The following is a 22379-nucleotide window of genomic DNA, read 5'->3' as shown; positions in this document are numbered from 1 at the left end:
ACGTCTCCTACAATATCTGTCTTTAGGCCAGCAAGAACATCGCGGGCTGGTAATGAAAACTGTAAATCATGACATAATTGGATGATCAAACCTTTAATAAATTTAAGGCTGAAGATATACAGACCAGGAAAGAGAATACCCATGAATGGACAAACTGTGTTATGATCAACAACACTTTGTTGGCCTATTTCTTCCCTAATGGAAAATCAGTGACAAACCTTGGACAGAAAACTCAGATTAAAGCTTGTTTTACAGCTTTAGAACTCAGAGAAGCCTTCCTTTGATCATTTTAATGTGTTTAAAAAAAATGGTACCATAAATTCATAATTTCCTTTTTGTTTTTTTGTTTCTGGGCCCTGAGTTTATATTTTGTAGACCCACCTTTCATACTAACTTGGATATGTGTTGCTCTAAACTACTTCAGTGTTGCTACTAGCTGCAGCCTCTGTGTTAGTGTTTTCTCCTCATATATGGGCCTGAGCATTTAATTTTGGTCTCATGCAACCAGAACATCACCTTCCCCTACATCGGTGGTCTACAGCCCACACTTGGAACCGTTCGTTATTGTTTTTCTGTTGGTAAGCTTGACACATATGAAGATACCCAGCTTACAGGTAGCTGGAAGTCAACATGAAGCCCTGAGAATAGTTTGTTGTTGTATTTGTTATTGTCGCCTCTGTGTCCATTGCCTCATCTCGGTTCTCCACAAGAGTGTTGTGACTCAGCCATATAGAATATAGAAATAAGACTGTACTCAACATGAAGAGTATAAATAAGAGACTGTAGGACCTTCCTATGGACAGCCCTCACAGCGGAACGTCTCCAGAGATCCTACAAAGCCTTACTCCTGAATCAAATTGACCTCTTTTGTCCATGGACCCTCTGCGAGGAGTTCACATTGGAGACACACTCCTCAGACTGGAATCAAAGCTAAATATAGTATGCTTTCTGTGGAATCAGATATAGAAGCAGGCAGTTAGCCTCTACAGAACCAGGTTTTGTGATCTTTCTCAGCTTTTGTAGGAAACCTAATCCGAGACTGTATAAAACACTTCCTACAGCTGGAGGAAGCCTTGAACTGCACTGCACTGCACATGTGGACTGCTCAATCCACATATTTGAAGGGGTGCAGCCTGCATAGGCCCAGTCTGAGCACAGCACCGAGAGCTACGGTGCAAAAGAAGCTGCAGAGAGAAGCTCCTTCGTGCCGAGAACAGCTGCTTTCTTGCCACCGGCCCCAACAGCTAGCTGCCTCTGCAGCCCTTTATCACAAATGGATGGAAGTCACCATAATGGGACACAAAGGCAGCAGTTTAGCAGAGATAAACAAGAAAAGTTAGTCTAACTTGAAGCAGTTTTGAATTGTTTCCTCCTAAACAATGTTTTTAAGGTTTGACTCAGGTGAAGACCCAGAGCTAACAGGCCAAGCCATCCTCTAATGATCTTTGCTAATGTGCTAATGTGTTTTGGGTTGTGCCTTAAGGTTTTAACAAACTTTATTTCCAAAGGGTTTTAAAACCTTGATGGGACATTTATCTTTGTGTTTTCCAGTTCACTCATTACACCAAATATGGCTAAAGGTCCTTTAAATAAGCCACAAATGCCTGGTAGCATTAGCCGCTAACAGCCTAGCTACTAACAAGTTAAACATAACTATGGGCTGTTTTTAAACATAATGCTTGTTTTCGTTTCACTCCGCAATGGTACGATAGTGCTATGAACATTCCTATAGTAAGAATAGGGAACATTATTGTGGATTCATTATATTTTGTCCAACGTAAGAGAAGGCTGTCAAGCTAATGGCCACCTGGCCCAGATGTGGCCCAACACAACTCCTGGTCACCTTCCCTTTACAGCACCCTCTGCATTCTTAAGTTACCAATTTAAGTTTAAATATTTTTGGATAAATAATTACATTAATTAAAAGTCAAGTGTCCTAAGGGTTATTGATTTTTAATTTTGCAAATCATTCCTTAAATTTTTATTTCCTCAAATAGTGTTTTATCTAACTTGGAGTTGCATTGTGAATGGGTTGAACACATAACCAAATGTTGTTCTAAATTAGTTAAACTCATTTAACCTCATTCCAAATTCTTTAAGGTGAACTTTGGTTCTCTAATGTACACCCTCAATGAACTCTAAATTAATTGAATCATTCTTATGGTGATGATTTTAAACTATTTTTATTTGTCCTTCTGTTCTTTTGTGTGTACATAGTTCCTTAGTTTGTTTAGCCTTGATTTTGCTGAGTAGTTTTAGTTCAGCTTCACTAGCTTGGCAAAGAAGAGCCGTTGACTGAAATATATCGTTAATTCACGTAAACAACATTCTATAATGGTGTTCCCTGGATGAGCATTTATTTCTGTCAAGAAATTCTAGTACTTGAAGAGAAGCTGTCACTCATTTATTCCAAATGTGTGCAGAGTTTGCTGTTTGGGGATCACTAGGGTTTGAATAATTGTTTCACTTATTGTCCTGATATCTGCCAATCGGGCTGATATTCACCGGACAATACCTCAGACTAAGAGTTATTTGATAAACATTAAACTGCGGTATTTAAAAGCATGTTATTGCACAAGAGGATTTCCCTTTAACCTTTCCCTTTGTTATCTGCTCACACGATTAGTCAAAGACATATTTTCTCCACCTCATTACTCTCAAAACACTTAAAAACGTAATAAAACACCCTCATGGAATAAACATTATGTTTAACCATATTGGTTATTGAAGATAAATAGGCTAAAAAGGTAAAATCTAAAATTTTAGGAAGCTTTTGTTCATATCTTTCTTTTACCTAAATGACTTGGTTAAAAATTTTTTTAGATGTTTACCTGGGAAGTAAAAATAAAAACAGACCAAAGTGGAGATCTGAGGTTCTAATTGCTTCATTTAAGTATTGTGCCAAACTAATTATGTTTGCATGCATGCTCAGAGAAAAATAATAAGAAAAGGAGTTTTGGCTCAGTCCCAGAAGGGCTCTTCCCATTCATGGCAACATCCGGCCCCTCTGACAAAAGGCTTTTAATAGCCCCCATCAGTACACAAACACACAAACCCCCAGCTCCCCAGAAGATTTTCATAACAATGGGCCAAAGCCTGAGATGGACCACAAATTATAGGAAAGCTGCACGTGTGCACATGCTTAAAAAGACACATATGAATGGCTGCTCAGTTAGGTTGTCTGAAGACAAACCTGCTTCAGGATTTTCCAGGTTTGTCTGCGATTGCGCTGCGATCAATCGAAGCTGGTCCAGGGAAATCTTTATTTTTATATATATATATATATATATATATATATATATATATATATTTCCCAGAATTCTTTATTTATTTTTATTTTGGGTTGTAAGGAAAAAGTGAATTTGATTAAACAAAAGTAAATATTTCAAGATTCAGAGACAGCAATATCTCGAACACAAAAACAGAATCGTTATTATGAAACAAGTATAAATATTCTTATAAGATACATTTTGTTGGGTTTATTTATCCTATTTTAGTCAGTATATGTCCATTTGAACATATTCATAATATGACTAGTTTATTGTTTTTTGATGTCGATCATTTGTCTTCAGTAAAACCCTGACCTGACATCTTATTTGACAGATATGGGCTTTGGACTGGTGTACAGTAGAATCAAATGAACAAGGTCTGAACAAGCCTTATATTTATTCAGTTTAATTTGAGATATTTTAAAGCCTTAAACGTAGCTTTATTTTCCATACTAGGTCTAAATGGATATACAATTTAGGTAAGTTTTAAGTTTATACTTAATTTTCTTAATGAGCTGGTAACATTTACTTGTCCTGTAGTTTGTAGCTGAGCAATTCAGGTGTTATTATAAAGTAACAAAACTACAAACCCCATTATGTGAGGTGGCATCAATCATTCAGAGATCAGCACCAATCCCATTTTAACTTGATTGGACCTGGTTGGTTATCAGCATGTCAAATGTAAAGAAGATGTATCAAAATGCCTCACACACATAAATTTGCTCCATTTTCAATCTATAAATGCATTGGTCAATTATTTTGAGTTTAAAATAGATGTAGCTTAAAATATTTTTTAAGCAACCTGATCTTTCTGCTTCTGTTTCTAGTAAATGAAAGAAAATTTCCTGCTCAAAAAACATGTTTTCTTATAGTCCTTGACTCATTAACTCCAGATTAGTCACTGTGATAAGCTTCCTGAGGAACAGTGGGAGTTTTTTTTATTTTTTATTTTTGGTTAAATGCAGAGGAGTGAATTAGCATATTAATAGTTTTTAGCTCCTCCTCCTCCACCAGCGGTCCCCTCTGTTTGGACTTCTCCTCTTTCCCCCTCAACTTTCTTTCAGTTGTGTTGCTCTCTCCTCGTTTTCCTCTCATTGACTTGGAAACAATCGCTGTATTCCTCCCTATCTCTGTCTCTGCTTCCTTTGTTTAGCCGGCCCAATCTGTCCTCTCACTTTCTGTTTCCGACAAAAGACGATAACTCTGTGTTTGTTCCTCTGCGAGCGCAGTAACTGCGGCTCCTTCTGTTCGAGCACCAACGGACCGAAGCTCTCCTGGATCAGCACCGTTCTGTGCGAACCGGATTTTCGCTTTGTGCTCTCGATCAAGGAGGGTTTTGCGCAGCAATCCCAGCAACCTGGTTGATTTGTTCTCTCCCCTGAGCAACAGTTGCTTGAAACTCTTAAAGAAACCAGGACTACGGAGGTCAGGCACAAAGCTCCTTTCTCCCTAAACACTTAGGATGTTTTCATCAGGAAAGGAGTAAGAAGTGGACAGAAGAGGACCAGCATTGAAGTTTTCAGGGGTCTCCAGGGTCTTTATGGTCTGTTACTTTGGATCAAAGGAAAATATCAAGAGGACACGTTTTGTTGAGCTGAACCTCTTCCTGGATGTGGCTCTCTGGAGGATTTTCTGTTTTCAACACTTTTTTTAAAAAAAAATGGGCGTTCTGAGGATTCTACCCCATTGAAAGTAACAGTTTGCAAACTGTTGTGTAAGAGCCACTTTATCCTTCACCGAGGACGTGTTTTTGTGTTAATTAGTGTTTGGATTATGTAATAGCGCTCTCTCTCTCAAAGCCGTCTCGGGATCCTGCTGGGCTTATTTATTCGACTTCGGCGGGTGCGATGCGAGGCTGCGAAGCGCCGAGCTGCCTCTCCGTCCTCGGAGCAGACGGGCACAGGAAGGGGCAGACATGCGTTTCTATGGCGATGAGCGGCTGCAGTCCTTTCCCCTTGTGCTGGGGCAGAGGTATGAATGAAATCTCCTCAAAGCACACACTCAGAAAACAGGCAACAAGGAGCCTGAATCCACTCGCACGCTGTGGGACATCTGACTCCATGGGAACTGGAGTTGGGCATACAGGGAAAGCTACCAGTGCTGTGTGTTTGTATATGTCTGCGGGTGCGCACACCCTCTCCAGCCCTCTCAGGTGCCATTACCCTCTAAAGCATATCCATTTTCTTCTAATGGAGGACAAGCGCAGGAAGGAAGGGAAGCAGAACAATGAAACTTGAGGCAGATCAGAGGCTCTGCTTTCTTGCGTTTGACGACAGAGCAACACGTGCGCGTTTCCAGATGAAGTTTCCGTGAAATTGCAGGAAGCGTGTCAATGTCAGAACCTGTTATTCAGGACAACATGGCAGCCGGTGGTGCATTGTCTTCCCTGGTTTATAGCTGCATAAAGACAATTGACCCTGGCTGCACTTGGGTCACTTTATTTCTCTCTGGTATCTTATTGTTCATTGTTTTTTATCTTTCCAAAGAACAACACGTGAAGGATGGATACTCGCTGTACTGAGTTTGGCGTCAAAAAGGACAGGAAGGCCAGAGGGGAAAACAGGAGCGAGGAGGGCTAGAATGTGCAACATTACAGCTGTAGCAATCTGGAGTTGACCGAAAACAGAGATGGGAGTAAATTTAACTGTTCAGACAACAACTGATACAGCAATCATCCAATGCCTCCTTATTTATGTTATAGCAAACAAAAAAGTCCTTCTGCCACTGTAGTAATATAGTGATTATTACAAGGAAAATAATGTAGTCCATAGAATTTGGTTATTTTGATAATATACATACAGGAATAGGCTACCATCTGGTCATTTTCCTCTAATCGCGTGTATCACAAATACAAGAAACTGATATTAGCTTGTTTCTTAGCTGGGCTATCTGCTCAGGTTGAGCTTGTACTTTGCCGTTTAACAGACATCCCCTACCTCTCCTGGCTTAGCTGCTGTAGTTTTAAAAAAAGTGTAACCTCAATAAGACGGTGAGCGATCCTTTTATTTTTCACCCTACGACCCTCTCTGTGTCGCGACCGGAATTTTTTTTCCAAGTAGCCAAATTGGTCTGTCTTGTAATTGGGGAAAAAACTATTGAAAGCCCATTTCAGCCAGCTGAACAGCAGTGTGCAACCACAGGTGAGGAAAGGGCAGAAGCACGGTGTCTTTATGCCGTGTCTCACTATGCCGCTATCTCTCTGGTATCTTTTTAAATGGCAGGTACAGCGCGATGTGCCATTTTTGCAGCTTTAAAACTTTTAACTTTTTAAAATCGTGGGGTTCCTGGATGCTGGAAACTAGTCGATGCTTTTTCATGAAATTTAAATGTTAGTGATTTTGATATTTTTATATGTCATGATTGTGTCGGATCGTCACAGTGTTTTTTATTACCCTCAGAAAATATGTGTTAAAAGACATGTACGAAGCTTTCTTAGCATTTCGAAGGTTTGGCTTATTTCTGAGTGGCCCTTTTCTGAATACTGGGTTGCTCATTGTCTACTTTAAACCATATATTGAATACTTATAGCAACTAGAAATACCTCAGCTTCAAAAAAAAATTTTTTAATTTGGGCTAATAAGTTTGATACAGTTTATACATTTTGCCGTGTAAAGCTTCATCCACTACAGTTAGTTTGCAAAGCGTTCTGAGTTATAAAAGTGTATTTAGTGGCCTCTAATGACCATTTAAGTAAAGTCTCTAATACATAATGACCAAAAGCCTAATTTGTTTTCTACCAGGGTAACCTCATGCCCCTTGTAAAAAAAAAAAATACTTAGATACTACTTAGTTATTTCTTTTATGAACCATTTCAGTTGAGTTGTCCTTAAAAAAATTATAATAGACTTAGACTTAGACAACTTTATTGTCATTCTGTACACAGAACGAAATTTCGTTTGCATACAGCTTAAAAATCACAGTAAATTTCAGGCTAAAGATGCAGCAGCGATTTATGTAAACAATTGAATGTAAACAATGCAGGGGAAGTAGACAATGTGCGATTCATGGTGTCCAGGTGAGTATTATTTAAAACAGTGCAATATACGAATGTGGTACAGAGTCCATTTGTGGCTTCGACAATACATACTTAGAAAATTTGAAACTTTCTCAATCTGATTTAACTGAACATTTCCTTCTCTTGCAATTTACCTCAGCTTTTTTTATCTTTGAACCCTGCAGAATATGACAGACACCTAGCAGCGGCCGTTTCAGCAGGGAAGACCATGGCAACAGCCTACATGGACCCCAACCTGAACAATGCCTTCCTAGCAGGCGCCAAGTCTCGGCTGAGCGCGGGAGGATCGGACCGCACCATGGCTGGCTCCGTGGACAGGGTTCTGAAAGTCTTTCATTACTTCGAGGCCAACACCGAACACAGCTTCTGGTCTTCCAATATCAGATACGGAGATGCAACGGATGTTAGGGTGAGACGCACTCTTAGGTTTTGGTTTTGTTTGACGCTTGAAGGTGTATACAAGGTGCATGTAAAATTAATCTCACCACATCTCATCTTTCGCTGTGTTTCGACTGAAATGTTAGATTATGGTGGTTTTTTATTCTCCACAGAGCACCAAATTAGGTCATACTTAAAAATATTTAGTTTCAAAGTTTTTTCGTTCAGTGTCAAAATTTTAAAAAGCTACTATAGGAGCGGATTGAGTGTTTTTGGGCTAAATCTTCCAAAGGTTAAACAGGAACTTTTACAGTGACTTTCCTACGAGCCATGCAAGTAACTATAACCTGCATGATTACAGCATCTGTTTAAAGACAAGTCTTAAGTATTAACAATTATTGTACTCTTCAGCAGTTATGCACTACAATAATGTTGGATGCCATTTACTGGTTTGACTTTGGTTAGATTATAAACATCAAAAACATCATATATCATTTAAATTCCAAAATGCCAACAAAGACTGAAAATGTAATACTCTCTAGGTTTCATCAACACAAAGCAAGGGAATTTAGAATAATACACAATACCATCAAATAAATGAAGAATGGAAGTGATCATGCTTGACTACATTGTTGGTCTTTCTTAAGAAGTTGCTTTAGTTTTAATCTGAAACGAAGGTAGCCTGAGTTTTAGTTTCGCAGGTAGGGGATTCCTCATGTTGCCTCCTCCTGCAGAGAAGGCTGTTTGTTCCAGAGATGTTTTAGGTAAAGACACGTTAAAGTTCCCAGTGGATGTTACACGAGTTACTCAACCAATAGCTCCAACAGGAACCAAAAGTTTACTAAACACTCCAGTAGCCAAGACATTTGAGCCTCTAGAAACAGTTTCTTAAGAACATGACGGTGGTGTGATCTAATAGGAAGGGATTTCCAAGCTTCTAATAGGCTTATTTCATATAATCCACAGTAGATTTCTTGTTGGTGGTGTGTGGTTTGGACAAAGAAGTTATAGTAATTTGCAAGACAACTGAATACATAAAAAATATTTTCTGAAAAAATGTTTTAACAATTAGTCTAAAAGTATAAAAGTTTGCATTTACAAATCTGCTTTACTTGTTAAATTCTTCTGTCAAATTGACTCCTGGGTATTTTACTTCTGGGCCTTGTTTGATGAATTCCTTGTTCCTTAGATTTAAATGGTTACTATTAAAGGTTGGGGACTTTGAGTAAAAGTAAATTGATTTTTTTAAACATTCAGGATGTGGCAAATTGTGCTGTAAAAGACTTCAAATATCAAGACAGTTGTATATCAGCTCGTATCAGCTACTGTGATCCGCATAGATCTGAAAACCTGCACCAGGACTCTTGTATGGTGAATCATTTAAAAATCAAGAAGCTTTATTTTTCACTATGTTTTGCGATAAGGACATTTTGATAAGGCAGACATCAGCTCAGAATACACATTAATAAACAACACACAGGCACAAGACATGATCTTTCCATTTTTCTTTTTCATACTAACTAAAAAGTAGTGAGCCAAGAACTAAGCCTTGGGGTGCACCTATATTAATTTACGGTAATTTCTAATATACCAGCAGCAATTTATACGCAGAAGTAGTGTAAAAGGAGAATATTTCAGGTATTTCCACAGCTCAAGGTCCAAGCTGTCAGCTCTGACAATGAAAACATCAAAGTTTTTAATTGCATGTAACTTAAGAGCCAATTCTTTATATGCCTAAGTTTTGCTGAGGCGAGCTTTTACTTTAAACCTCGACACAGAAACTACCTAACGCAGCTTGAATCGGTGGTGGTCATGCAGGATATGTCACTGGAAGTATCTGTTCCACTCTTCTCCTTTGATCTCTATCTTCTTTCATATCTAGGTCAGAGCCCCCAGCCTTTTACATGGCAACACACATGGTTCTGTGAGCATTATTATGGATGGATGATGTCTGCCAAGTAGTTTGGGTGGGAACATCATGTTAAATCGCTCGGAGTCAAACATGCACACAAACACACACACTTCTTGACCTGAAACAAAAATGTCAAATGTAAACACAACCACCGTTGGAACCGTTAAGTGGAGCAGAGGGGTTTGCTTTTTTTAACACGTTCTGTAGGGATTTGTTTACGGTTCTGTGGTCCAAATTCAGTCCAGCGAGACTGAAGAAAAAATGGGTAAACACAACCTAAATTAGTTTAGCTTGTTAGACCCACCTGACTAACTGCTTTTTTCTCTTTCTGACATGTCATTTTAAATGCAGGGTATCATCCAGAAGATTCTGGACATCAACAAGGTGCGGTGGACTTCATGTTTTGGCCTCCGACTCAGCAACAGTCAGTCCAGAGACCAAGTGCACTGGCTCCACCCGGACATGGGCGTGTCCCACATCAGAGAGAAATACGAACAGGCACGGGCCAACGAGGAGTGGAGGTAGGACAGGAAGGGCAGGACGGGACTGTATCATTAAATTCACCCTCATCTCTTGTGTCTGGGCAGCTTTTAATCAGGCAGCCCACGCAGTGCTGGTTTACTGAACTGTAAATGATGTGACCTGTGGAGCAACCCTGACTAATAAGATGAAGAGGGGAGGTACAGAAAATGCTAAAGGTTTACAAAAAAAAAAAGGTTTTGCATTATAACTGAATACTATAAAATTGTTAATTTTTTTTCTCCAATCAGAGCATTAATAGCATTTAACCTTGAAAGTTAAGAATGTTTCAATGCAGTCAAACTCATATTTTACGATAATATTTTTTTTCCAATCAGAGCATTTATAGCATTTAACCTTGAAAGTTAAGAATGTTTCAATGCAGTCAAACTCATACTTTACGATAATCCGTCACCAATTATTACAGTTTTTTCTATCACAAAGCTTTTTTTTCCTGCCATGTCAGCTCTTTACAATGTATACATTAATGACAGAAAATATACTTTAAACACAAGTTAGATATATTGTCACTATAACTTGTCTTAAGAAAGTCCCACTCTGGATTAACATGGACAAAATAAAACTGAATATGGAGCTATGTTTGATTTTCTAGACTTTTTTCTCATTAATTTTCTAAAAAACAAAAGGTTTATTAAGCTTAATGTTATTTATTATAATTATATATTTAAAATGTACATACTTCAGCTTTGATTTGCTGTGTCACAACTTGGTTTAAAATGCTATAAACCAGTATTTTGGTTTCCAACTCACTGACTGAATGATCGTTCACTGCTATTTGGAAAAAAGGGTAATTTCACAGACTTTTTAGCTTTAAACAACTTCACAGTCAGATTTAACTGGATCTGTGGGCCTTAAACCGGGTCTGGTTAAAACGCCCTAGAATAGGAATGCTTTTGGACTTTTTTTTAATCACAATAAGATTGCCAAAGCTAAAACAAAAACTTTTCTTTAAAGTATCTGTATGTATTGTAGGATACTTGAGTTCTTATTTGATGGGTATAACAGTATCTGGGCTCAATAAGTCCAGATGCAAACAAAGCAGTGAAAAGCCACTGTAGTACCCTGAGGATCCAGATTTTGTTTTGTTTTATGATTCATACAAATAACGTTGCTATTAAAGCAGTTAAGTCTGGAAAGAAATTGAATTTGGTAGAAAAAGGTGTAGGAACTTTTTAATATATTTGCTCTAATGTCGGATAAACATCAACAAATACTTGCTGAGTCACCCGTATCTAATGGTCTGCATTATTAATAGTTTGTGTTGTCTTAGACAACCTTAACACTTGGTATTCCCACAGATTTGATTGATATTCTGTTGTGATTCACATTTAAGTATTCTCTTTTTTTGTAATATACTGATCAAAAAAATAAAATTGGTAACAGACTTACTTTTTTGGTCCACAAATGGATTATAGAGCTGACAGGCATTCACCATAAGGCTGAATTGGGACTTTTGGGCTCTTGATATGTCAGCATTCTTGTGTCACAATGATTGGTCTCTAGATTTAGGAAAGGTTTATTACCTAAACCTCTTCAAAGCATAAAACAAGCCGGCTTTATTTGTGTCTTGGAAAACGTCTTTTTGGGAAAACCGAGATTAACCTTTCCAAGCCGTTTTCTGCTTTGAGTTGGCACAATTTTTATGGGCATTCAAAGTCACCCCACTAATTCATCATCAGCAGTCTGTCATGCTCGCTCTAAAGAGGCTGATTTATTTGCAAACGCCGTCAGGAAAAATCCGTGTGACCTGTCTGTTTTTCAACCTTGTGTGTGGTGCTGAGGGGCCGTTTTGGATGAGTAGTCTGGATGTTCAGGGTGTAGTATATATTCGGTTTATTGCAGCTGTCTTGGTGCTAATGCCGTTGTGAGGAGGAGACCTTTTTTTCACTGCGAACATAAAGAGAAGAGACCGAGAACCAGATGTCTCTCTTTGTCTGACTAAGTCAACAACATTCTCTTTGTTTGCATCTCTGTCAATGATGTTAGTTTACGATCCTGTGTCTCATTTGTGTTCTTGCCTAGAGTGGTAAAGTTTCTTTTAATGCAGTTTGTCTCAAATACTTTCTGGTTCTGTTTTTTTCCCTCTCATCTTCACCTTCTTGAATCTATAAAATAAGGTTTAGCTTTCTTAAAACTGTGGCAAATTTCCCTTACTTGTTCCCGACTGTAGTTTTTGCACATTGTGCACAAGTTTGGATCATACATTTGCGTAGTAAGTAAGATGTCCACAATCTATATAGATTATCCCGGTACATTTTCTACTGTTGAAAGTGTTAGTGAAGTTTTCGATTTTTAATTTCTGTGGTCTTGTTCGTCTCCTGCAGGTATGAGCTGAGGATCCGCTACCTCCCGAAAGGCTTCGTCCAGCAGTTTACCGAAGACAAACCTACACTCAACTACTTCTACCATCAGGTACACAACCACAGAGACACCTGGACACGTAACAGAGCGTTGCAAAAGTATACATACTAGCACTACAGCCACAAACCTGAATGTATTTAATCAGGATTTTGTGTGATATCGACATAAAGTAGTGCACAATTGTGAAGCTGAGGGTAGAAAATGAATAGTTTTCCAAAAGTTTCTTACAAATAAAAACCTGAAAAGCATCCCGTGTGTGTGCTCATTGCCATTTACTGTGAAAGCTCACACAAAAAAAATAAAAAAAATCAGTGCAACCATTTGACTTAAGAAGACAATCAGCAGAGTCGTGACATGGGCGTTCCCCTAATGACTAGCTGGATAACGGCAGCATCAATCAGAAAAACAACCAAGAGCCCTGTTTCAGAGGCCTAAACACATCCGATGGGTTCGACTGTTCACGTTCTGATCCGGTTTCTTCAAAACACACGGGCTCCGACTAGAGGTTCTCGCGAAGTCGAGTATTCATGCGACAAATCCCAGCAGCATAATCACAAGCCGGCGAGGCAGTGATCCAGTGACGTGCGGTAGAGTTCGTAGCTGGTGAGGCACTGACTTCATCAGTCAGATTTACAAATATATACACTCTACAGAGTAGACTCATTGCAAAGTGCTGAAGGAGACTGATTGAGCCAAATCAATTCACCAAGAGACATGGAAAAAAATATTGATTCTTTGATGGAAAAAATAAAACTAAATTATTTGTCATTTGATTGGTAACAGTTTATGAGTTATGATGGATTTTTGCATTTGTAACACATTCTAAAGATATAACACACATTACGCACATTTCATTACAAAAACAAAACATCAATAATTATCGCTGTCTTACCTCTACTTAGAAATGAAGTCCAGCTGCGCTCTTTCTGAACATGATGATTGGCCGGAATTAATCCTATTGCTGTATTGTAAATTACTTACAAAGGCATTACTAAGAGGTGGACCTGTTTCGGTTGAATTTGCATGTTATCTAAGCCATTGCAAGGCCTTTGTTAGGCAATGGTATAAAGCTTGTTACTGCACATTACTCCAGACTTTTTGAATTGAGAAAGCTTCCTGGAGAGGAAGCGAAACGTCTTCAACTATGAAAAACAAGTCATGTTGCTTTGTTTTTTACCTTTTTTTGGAATGGTGATGGCATCATCATGCTGTGGGTAAAACTTGTTAAAGGCTGCTAAACACTTCAGACTGAGGCAGAGGTTCACCTTTCAGCAAGACTACAACACTAAACATACAGCCAGAGATATATGTGAAATATGTTAGAAATATGTTAGAGAAATATGTGATCAAAGTTTATATGTTAGAATGATCAACACACATATGAATCCCAATAAAATAGACTCCAGTTTTTGGTTGTAATGTGACAAAATGTATAAAAAAAAATTTGGGAATATTTTTTGCAAGGCGATGGCTTTTGGTTGTTGGCCGCCAGCGCTGAGGCATATGGCAGCGCTGGAAGAACGTTTGCTCGATTTTTGATAATCTGGGTCAGGAAGATTTGTTTGAGAAACTGTCCAGTTGGATTTATGCTACATATTTGTTCTTCTCTCAGGTGAAAAATGACTACATGACACAGTTTGGAGATCAGGTGGAACAAGACATAGCTCTCAAGTTGGGCTGTTTGGAAATCAGGTAAAAAAAAGTGAATTTAAAAGCTACTCCTGAGCAAGCAGTATTCTTTACAAAGACTCAATCTGAGTTTCCTGGAGTCGTTTCCATGTCAGTCGGTCTGCCTCTGAGCTGCACTGATAAATCATGCCAGCATCAGTCAGTGTTTGTAATTCATTATTCAGAGCAACAGCCGTTGCTTCTTTTTCAGACAGGACTCCAGGAAAGCTTCCTGTTTGTTCTTTACTCCGCCTGAATACAGTTTAATGTCTCAGTGACAAAATGTTATCGATTTTTATCGTCAGCTACAGCGTTGGAGTGTCGTTGGCATCCATTATCTGACTTTGTTTTATTCTGCTGTCCCACTTGTTTTGCCTGCAGGCGGTTCTTCAAAGAGATGAGAGGAAACGCTCTGGACAAGAAGTCCAACTATGAACTACTGGAGTAAGTGTTTAGTTCATGTGGCAAAACGTGGCAGACGTGCAACCCAACAATGTGGCTCTCGGCTTTTCACGTCACCTCCTTGCCTGTCAAAACAAGGACATCATTTCCACCAACGAAAGAAACTTTCTTTTGGGAATCCGAGCCTTTCTTAGAACCTTCTTAGCAGCAGTTGTCTGCACTGAAGGTCCTTGATAGTTTTAAAAAATGACATCTAGTTCTGGAAGTGTTAAATCTCTACATGAGCTGCGGTGATGAGAAAACTTTCCAAATAATATCCGCAGTTTTTATTAATTTTTTGCCTTCATGTTTGGTTCGTGTGAAGTGCCAGTGCGGGCCCTTTGGTCGGGTTGCTGTCAATGAAGAATTAACAAAGCGAGGTCTAAATTAGGCCCGGCTCTGACATGTTCCCGTTCTAACGAGCTGGCCTCTCACATTGAAAAGTTTCCCTTTGAACCTCTGCCTAACGAGCTTTCCAATTAACAGAGAAGAATGTCCACTGTTTCCTCTCCACATTACGTTGTCACATCGTGTTCTCCCCGTCCTTCTCTCACGTTCTGCGTTTCTGCCTGTTTTTTTTTTTTTCTTTCTTCCCACCAAGCTGCTCCTCCTTTTCTTTCGCCTCTGGGTCCCTTGCTTTCTGTCTCTTTGTTGATTGGAAAAAGATGTAAGTGTCATGCATATTTTAAACAAGCAAGAGAGAAGAGAGGAAGTGCTGTTAGCGCTCTGAAGGGAGTGAAAGTTGGCCAAAAGGGACTGCGGGGTCCAAGTTTAATAGCTGAAGGCAGAAATCTTCTTTATATATCAGGGTTTTGTGACACTGCTAGCTGCAGTTGGTCTTTATCCACATTAATTGACTTTAGTTTGCTAAACACATGTCTTTAGTTATTAAATGAGATGCTATCCTCCTTGACTGCCTCATTAGTGTGCAGGGTTGAGGTTGTATTGAAAATAATGTGACATATTGAATTTAGGTCTAGAATTTAAAGAGGTCTCAATCCTTGGTTTTTGGGGGGGATTTTGAGGGCCTTCTGAAGTTTTTCTCTGGACGTTGGCTGCTTTTACATCGATTTTCTGTCCCAACCTTGCATCTGACCACGGATGTGCGGTCTGTGGTTATTAGATGATTGAAGTAGACAAATGATGGGGGGAAAAAAAGATGGATAATCACTCATGAAAACATTTTCTCCTTCAGATGAACAGTACCTGAAAGTCTTTTCTATAAGCAACGGGGAAGTAAAGATCTGATGCAGGACCTGAGATGCATCATCCGTCATTTGATCAACTGTGTACCGAGTTTTCAGAATTGCCTTGTTGATGGCAAAGTACAAATATCCCCCTGTCAGACTTTATCTGCTGTATTTTCTCAAAAATCAACTGAAATGGAAACGTATTGTACCTTTGTGAAAAGCTGCTGGTGGTAATAAAGCCCCTAAATATCAACTTTGAAAGAGGTTCCTTGTATAGTTGTCTGTAATTTGTTAACAAACTATTTAGTTTTCAATAAGAAATGCGCCGAATAATACGTTTTTTTTGCTTGATTGGCCCTTCTCGGTGACTGGCTATCTTGTTTCAGTCAGTAAAAGCATCACGGCTAAGCACTAACAGGTATAGGTAACAACAGCAGCTGGGTGGTTAATTCTGCTAATCTCTAAGGCCCATTTTAACAGCATCTGCTTTTTCGCACAGAGGCAGGACCTCACTTCAGCTGCTGTTATAAATAAATTACTAACACACACTCTCTATAACCTCTAGTGTAGAAAAATAAATTTGAATGCTGTTCTTAAAGAAACAGAAAAACTTTACAAAGGTCTGATCGTTGCGCCTGCGTTGTCCTTCCTTCCAAATCTGAGATAACTGCGAACGATTTTATCATTTTAAAACTCCTCACTGATAGCGAAAGCAGCTGAACCTTCATCGTTCAAAAAAAACAAATCTAAGCAAAAAAAATATCCACACTAAAGAGTGCTGATGTATGTATGTGCTCACAACAAAATGGGATCTGACATCACTGTTAGAAGCTACTCAGAAAAAAAAAAAAAACTCTACGGCTGCAGGGCAAAAATGTAAAAACCTGCATCGCAGAGACAAAAGACTAATTAGACAACAAGCATGTTCGGTCATGATTTTTATAACTTTGGGAATCTTAAGGCCGCTGCAGAAACAACTTAAACTTTGACCAGACAGGCATCCAAATATGGAGGACCAAGTCTTCCATATCTAAAAATAAATACAGAAATAAATAAATGCTCAATAAATAAATAAGCATACAATTAATTGCCACCAAATTAATAAATGTAGGTAGAAATTAAATTATACAGTGAGACATAAATGTATATATCTCTTTTAATTAGCTTATTCTTTTATTCGCCTTTGTAATAATTACCTTATTTATTTATTGTGCGTTATGTATGGAGGACCAAGTCTTCCATATATAAAAATAAATACAGAAATAAATAAATGCTCAATAAATAAATAAGCATACAATTAATTGCCACCAAATTAATAAATGTAGGTAGAAATTAAATTATACAGTGAGACATAAATGTATATATCTCTTTTAATTAGCTTATTTATTTATTTGCCTTTGTAATAATTACCTTATTTATTTATTGTGCATTATAATCTTCAACTTTATTTATTAATTACTTATATTTTTTAAGTATTTATTTATGTGCATGTTATAATATTTTTGTCTGTTTTATTCTTCCTTTGTATTTTTTTACCCTATATATTTCTGTGATGCTATTTATTTCTGCCTGTCGCTTTTACATTTCTGCCTGTCCTTTTTACATTTCTGTATGCATTTCTGCCTCATTATGCAAATGAGGAGGGGCTGTGTCTTAAGGGCTCAACTTCTTCCCATTGGTTGGTTAGCATTTTACTGCATCGGTCAAATCTACATGGCTTTTCCCCGACATGAAGCATTGTTAAGTAATGTCAAACTTAGCAGTCAGACGTTCAGTGTCAGACCTCTTACGGGAAGCTGCTAATAGACTGGAAGAATTAGAACGCTGTACATTTGGGATTTGAATGTTTTTCTGTGGTTTCAGATTCGGCTTTTCCAGATCAATAACTCATAGGTGGATGGTTTATTCTACAAAACAGACACCTCTCCGCAACCACAGCAAGGCAGACACTGAGCTACAACCGTAGTTTCCTCAAAACGAGTCTCCCATCGCGCTGGGTGAATTACATTGGACCCTATGCAGAGCTCGCTTGATAAGAAAATACTGTAGTTGATTATAAAAGGCACAATATGAATTATCAGATTCACATCCTGGCAATAAAAAGCACTACATATTATCATTATTCTATCCATGTTGGTCTAATTTGTGAAGGAGGCGGAGTTTCATCAAGCCGATCCAACATTTCCCCTCAGCTGCAACACTTGGAGTTCATGCTGCGTCTTTAAGCATGATCCAGCACCGCGGTGAAGTTGGTTTGAATTTGGATATTGGACATTCAAGCTCCACGGAGTCAGCGGGATCTAGCTCATGGTTAATCCGATTGAGGGACTCCGATTTCGGCCAGCGTCTCTCAGCTGCTCCCTCCTCCCACACGCGGTGGTGCAGTTACGGACCGTCAAAAAACTTTTGAATCAAGCTCTCTTGAGAAATAAAAATCAATAAATGTATTATCTTGTGACCAGCTAAGATAAACTAATATAAATTGATGCCAATAGATAAAATCTGTAAGGCACTTGTTTTTATTCATTTTTAAGCTATTTTCAATTTTCAAGACAAAAATTGGGACTTTTCTTCAATAGCTTCCAGGTCATGTGACCCACTCACTCAAATTCTTTGTGAAATTGTTCTACTACTTCAGCCAACTATTGTCTTTGAATAAATCTTAAAAATTGAAAATAGCTTAAAATGGAATAAAAACAAGTGTGCCTTACAGATGTTATTTAGTGGCATGATTTTATATTAGTTTTTTCATAGGTGGTCACAAAATATGGAATTTATTGATTTTTGTTTCTCAAGAGTGCTTGATTCAAAAGTTTTTTGACGGTCCCTAAATGCACCACCGCGTGTGAGAGGAGGGAGCAGCTGAGAGACGCTGGCCGAAATCGGAGCCCCTCAACCGGATCAACCATGAGCTAGATCCTGTTGACTCCGTGGAGTCAACGGGACTTTTATAATCAACTACAGTATTTTCTTATCTAGCGAGCTCTGCATAGGGCCCAATGTAATTCACCCAGCGCGATGGGAGACTCGTTTTGAGGAAACTACGGTTGTAGCTCAGTGTCTGCCTTGCTGTGGTTGCAGAGAGGTGTCTGTTTGTAGAAGAAATCATCCGCCGATGAGTTACTGATCTGGAAAAGCCGAATCTGAAACCACAGAAAAAACATTCAGATCCCAAATGTACAGCGTTCTAATTCTTCCAGTCTAGTAGCAGCTTTCCTTAAGAGGTTGGACACTGAACGTCTGCCTGATGAGTTTGACATTACTTAAACTTTAGTGCGGGGAAAAGCCATGTAGATTTGACCGATGCAGTAAAATGCTAACCAACCAATGGGAAGAAGTTGAGCCCTTAAGACACAGCCCTCCTCATTTGCATAATGAGGCAGAAATGCATACAGAAATGTAAAAAGGACAGGCAGAAATGTAAAAGCGACAGGCAGAAATAAATAGCATCACAGAAATATATAGGGTAAAAAAATACAAAGAAAGAATAAAACAGACAATAATATTCTAACATGCACATAAATAAATACTTAAAAAATATAAGTAATTAATAAATAAAGTTGAAGATTATAACGCGCAATAAATAAATAAGGTAATTATAACAAAGGCAAATAAATAAATAAGCTAATTAAAAGAGATATATACATTTATGTCTCACTGTATAATTTAATTTCTACCTACATTTATTAATTTGGTGGATATTAATTGTATGCTTATTTATTTATTGAGCATTTATTTATTTCTGTATTTATTTTTAGATATGGAAGATTTGGTCCTCCATATCCAAACAGCTCCAGGATGAAAAACAACTTTTGTTTGTGGTGAAGTAGAATATTTTTTTCTCCACACGCATTTAGCAAAGTACTATAGTGATGCTGTTGTATAATATGGATTGTGGACGTGACCTTTGTTGGAGAAAAGATGATGTAACCTCCCTTGCCGCTCCTTTGCTCCCTCTTCGCTCCTTTCTTTCCTCCTCCTGGAGTACTCATATTTTCCTCTGAGGAGCATGAGTCATTAGTTAGCTTCCTGTTTTAGCGCCGCACATCTTTCTCTGTCACTACGGTTTCCCTTTCCCCGCTCTGACCTGCGTCACTCCCTCTCTCTCAAATAGTATGGCTTTATATCCATTTTCGGGAGAAGATGGAGGGAGGCCTGTGCTCAACACGTTGTCAGATATTCCTGTGTCTCTCGGTCAGGAGGGGGAGCATAAGACAGCTGAGATCAGATAAAGAGAGAAATGCAAGCCAATTAAAATTCCTTGTGTAATTACGGCACTCTGATCTATATCTCTGTTTCTCTCTTCAGGAAAGATGTTGGTCTGAGGCGATTTTTCCCTAAAGATCTGTTGGACTCGGTCAAGGTGAGATGATTTGTCCATATAAGGCGAGGCGGGGTCGGTGTCATTAGTTTTAAAGCTGCTTAAGCAGAAATGAGGTTCTCATTTTGCTTTTAACAGTGTTTGTAAAAGAAAGAAACCCAACAATTGTGTTTAAAAGCTTGGTTTCTTGTGCCACAACTAAAGTATTGCTTTCCTTTACTTCTTAACTTTATTCCCTTTATTAACTTTTATTTATTATAACCTCCTGATCTTTCCTGGGCTGGTGGTTGTCTGCGTTTCCACCGCCAGACAGAACCGTGTTGGTGAATAATACCGGCTGCCTCCTAGAGAGGCTTCTGGCATCAGGGATGCTGCTTCAGACAGAAAAATGATAAAAGGTGATCATCAGCCACTAAAATAATTTGTAGCTTTCAGTCGTTCAACAGGAGCGCCTGGTTTTGTTTTCAAACTCAACATTCAATATCATTTGATTCCTGCATCTCCAGTCAGCCGGGGTGACGACACCAGTCCCTGGTTTCTAGCAAAGTCAGGCCATCCATCTCAGATTTTATCAAAAAGGTTTCAGGCTACAAGATTAGTGAAAACAACAAAACTATGTGAAAATCTTTAATTGTGATACATTTTGAATGACCCCAATGTCTTGTTAAGGAAAACTTAAAAAGTAATTAAAATTTAAAATGTAACTATGTTAATTTTTACCCTTTAAAATGTTTTTAAAATGTCACTAGATCTTAAGCATCTATCTATCTATCTATCTATCTATCTATCTATCTATCTATCTATCTATCTATCTATCTATCTATCTATCTATCTATCTATCTATCTATCTATCTATCTATCTATCTATCTATCTATCTATCTATCTTTTCTTTTTTTTTCTTTGAGAAATGTACTACTGGTGTTTGTTTGATTTGTGATAAAACTACAAATCCCATAATGCAGGGAAGCTATAAGCCTCGTCTAAAGGAGTTTATGCCTCGATAGTCAGCTGTAACTACAAACCCGTAAGAGATTCCTGCTTCTGAAACTGGATTATTGTGTCCTTGGGCAATAAAAATCCAAGCTTCTTTCTTATGGGATTCACTACCAGCTTCTTCATTAAGAGAAACTGTAACTAATAACTGCTATTAAGCTAATCTCTATAGCTGAGGTGTAGACGTTGACATGGTTTTAGTATTTAATCAAGATGTCCCCTGGCCGCCTCTCTTTGGAGGTTTTTGGACATGTCCCCCTAAAAGGAGACCCTGAGGGAGACCTAGAACTCGCTGAAGGGACTATATATCTGGCCTGAGAACGCCTTGCGACCCCCCAGAATTAGCTGGAGGATGTTGTTGGGGAGAGGGATCTCTGGGGTCCCCGTCTGGACCTGTTGCCCTCCGCCACCCGATCTCGGATTAGCGGAAGAAAATGAATTCTGATGTATCCAAATGAAACCACACATGCACCAGCAACTGCCTTGTTTCCTTTTAACCTAAAGCATGTTAAGGATCCACATACCTGGGTGGGTCGATTTTTTTTTTTTTTTAAATGCTGCAGAAATATTCTGAAATAAATTACTTTGACTCAAAGATATACTCCCTTTGTCTCCCCGTAGGAATGCATAAATTAAAAATATTACCGTGAAAGTTAACAACTGGGTTTGAACTGTGATAGCTGAAGGATAATGACGAGAACATCCAAGCAGTCAGAAGTGTTTAGCTGGCTTCCTGCACAGAGCTCCCACCTTGAAGGCTCAGCAGTACCAAAAACTGCTTCCTTCCTACCCGGGCTTTTATCTGGGGCAAACGTCTAGCTAGCTACTCTGGCTTTACCCCGGTAGAATCAGCGGAAAACACAGGGGGGCTTATTTATGACTCATAAAAGAACTACTCTGGTAGTTTCTGTTGTTGAAACACCTTAATTACTGCACCCTGGACTCTCACCAGCTGGTGTCATAGTGCTCCATCTGTTCGATTAGAGTAGCTCAAGTGTCTAAAGCATGTTTATAACATAACGCTGCTCCTACAGCTTCCCTCTTATATAAAGAAAGGTTTCCCTCAGCCCGATTTTAACATGTGTTATTTGATATGTTGCCAAAGCTCGGCTGGTCCAGTAACAAAAAGCACACAAAAAAAACGAATGCCCCCTTTTACACTGCAAAAACAGAACTAAAAATAAGTAAAATTTTCTTGAAATTAGTGTATTTGTCCTTAATTTGAGCAGGTAAATAACATTATCTGCCAATGGAAATAGTAATTTACCCATAAAATAAGATAATTAGATA

General features: G+C 38.5%; 1 protein-coding gene across 15 annotated transcripts in view; it reads left to right on the top strand.

Annotated features, from left to right (window-relative positions):
• ptk2aa (protein tyrosine kinase 2aa) overlaps positions 1 to 22379 on the top strand; it is a 99414-nt gene that overhangs the window by 27561 nt on the left and 49474 nt on the right. For 5 of the 15 annotated variants that reach the window (XM_036145241.1, XM_036145248.1, XM_036145239.1 and 2 more), the window contains exons 1-7: positions 4956 to 5240; positions 7449 to 7693; positions 9926 to 10095; positions 12439 to 12526; positions 14088 to 14167; positions 14525 to 14587; positions 20083 to 20137. In XM_036145241.1, the coding sequence (XP_036001134.1) occupies positions 5117 to 5240; positions 7449 to 7693; positions 9926 to 10095; positions 12439 to 12526; positions 14088 to 14167; positions 14525 to 14587; positions 20083 to 20137 (825 nt within the window). In that variant the 5' untranslated portion in view covers positions 4956 to 5116. Of the gene's footprint in view, positions 1 to 4952; positions 5241 to 7448; positions 7694 to 9925; positions 10096 to 12438; positions 12527 to 14087; positions 14168 to 14524; positions 14588 to 20082; positions 20138 to 22379 lie in introns of those variants that run through there. The other 10 variants (XM_036145244.1, XM_036145243.1, XM_036145245.1 and 7 more) reach the window with 5 other exon arrangements.

Source organism: Fundulus heteroclitus, chromosome 13, assembly GCF_011125445.2.
Source record: "Fundulus heteroclitus isolate FHET01 chromosome 13, MU-UCD_Fhet_4.1, whole genome shotgun sequence".
Classification (NCBI taxonomy): Eukaryota; Metazoa; Chordata; class Actinopteri; order Cyprinodontiformes; family Fundulidae; genus Fundulus; species Fundulus heteroclitus.
The sequence above is the reverse complement of the archived record's forward strand: the minus strand, read 5'-3'. Positions and strand labels throughout refer to the sequence as shown.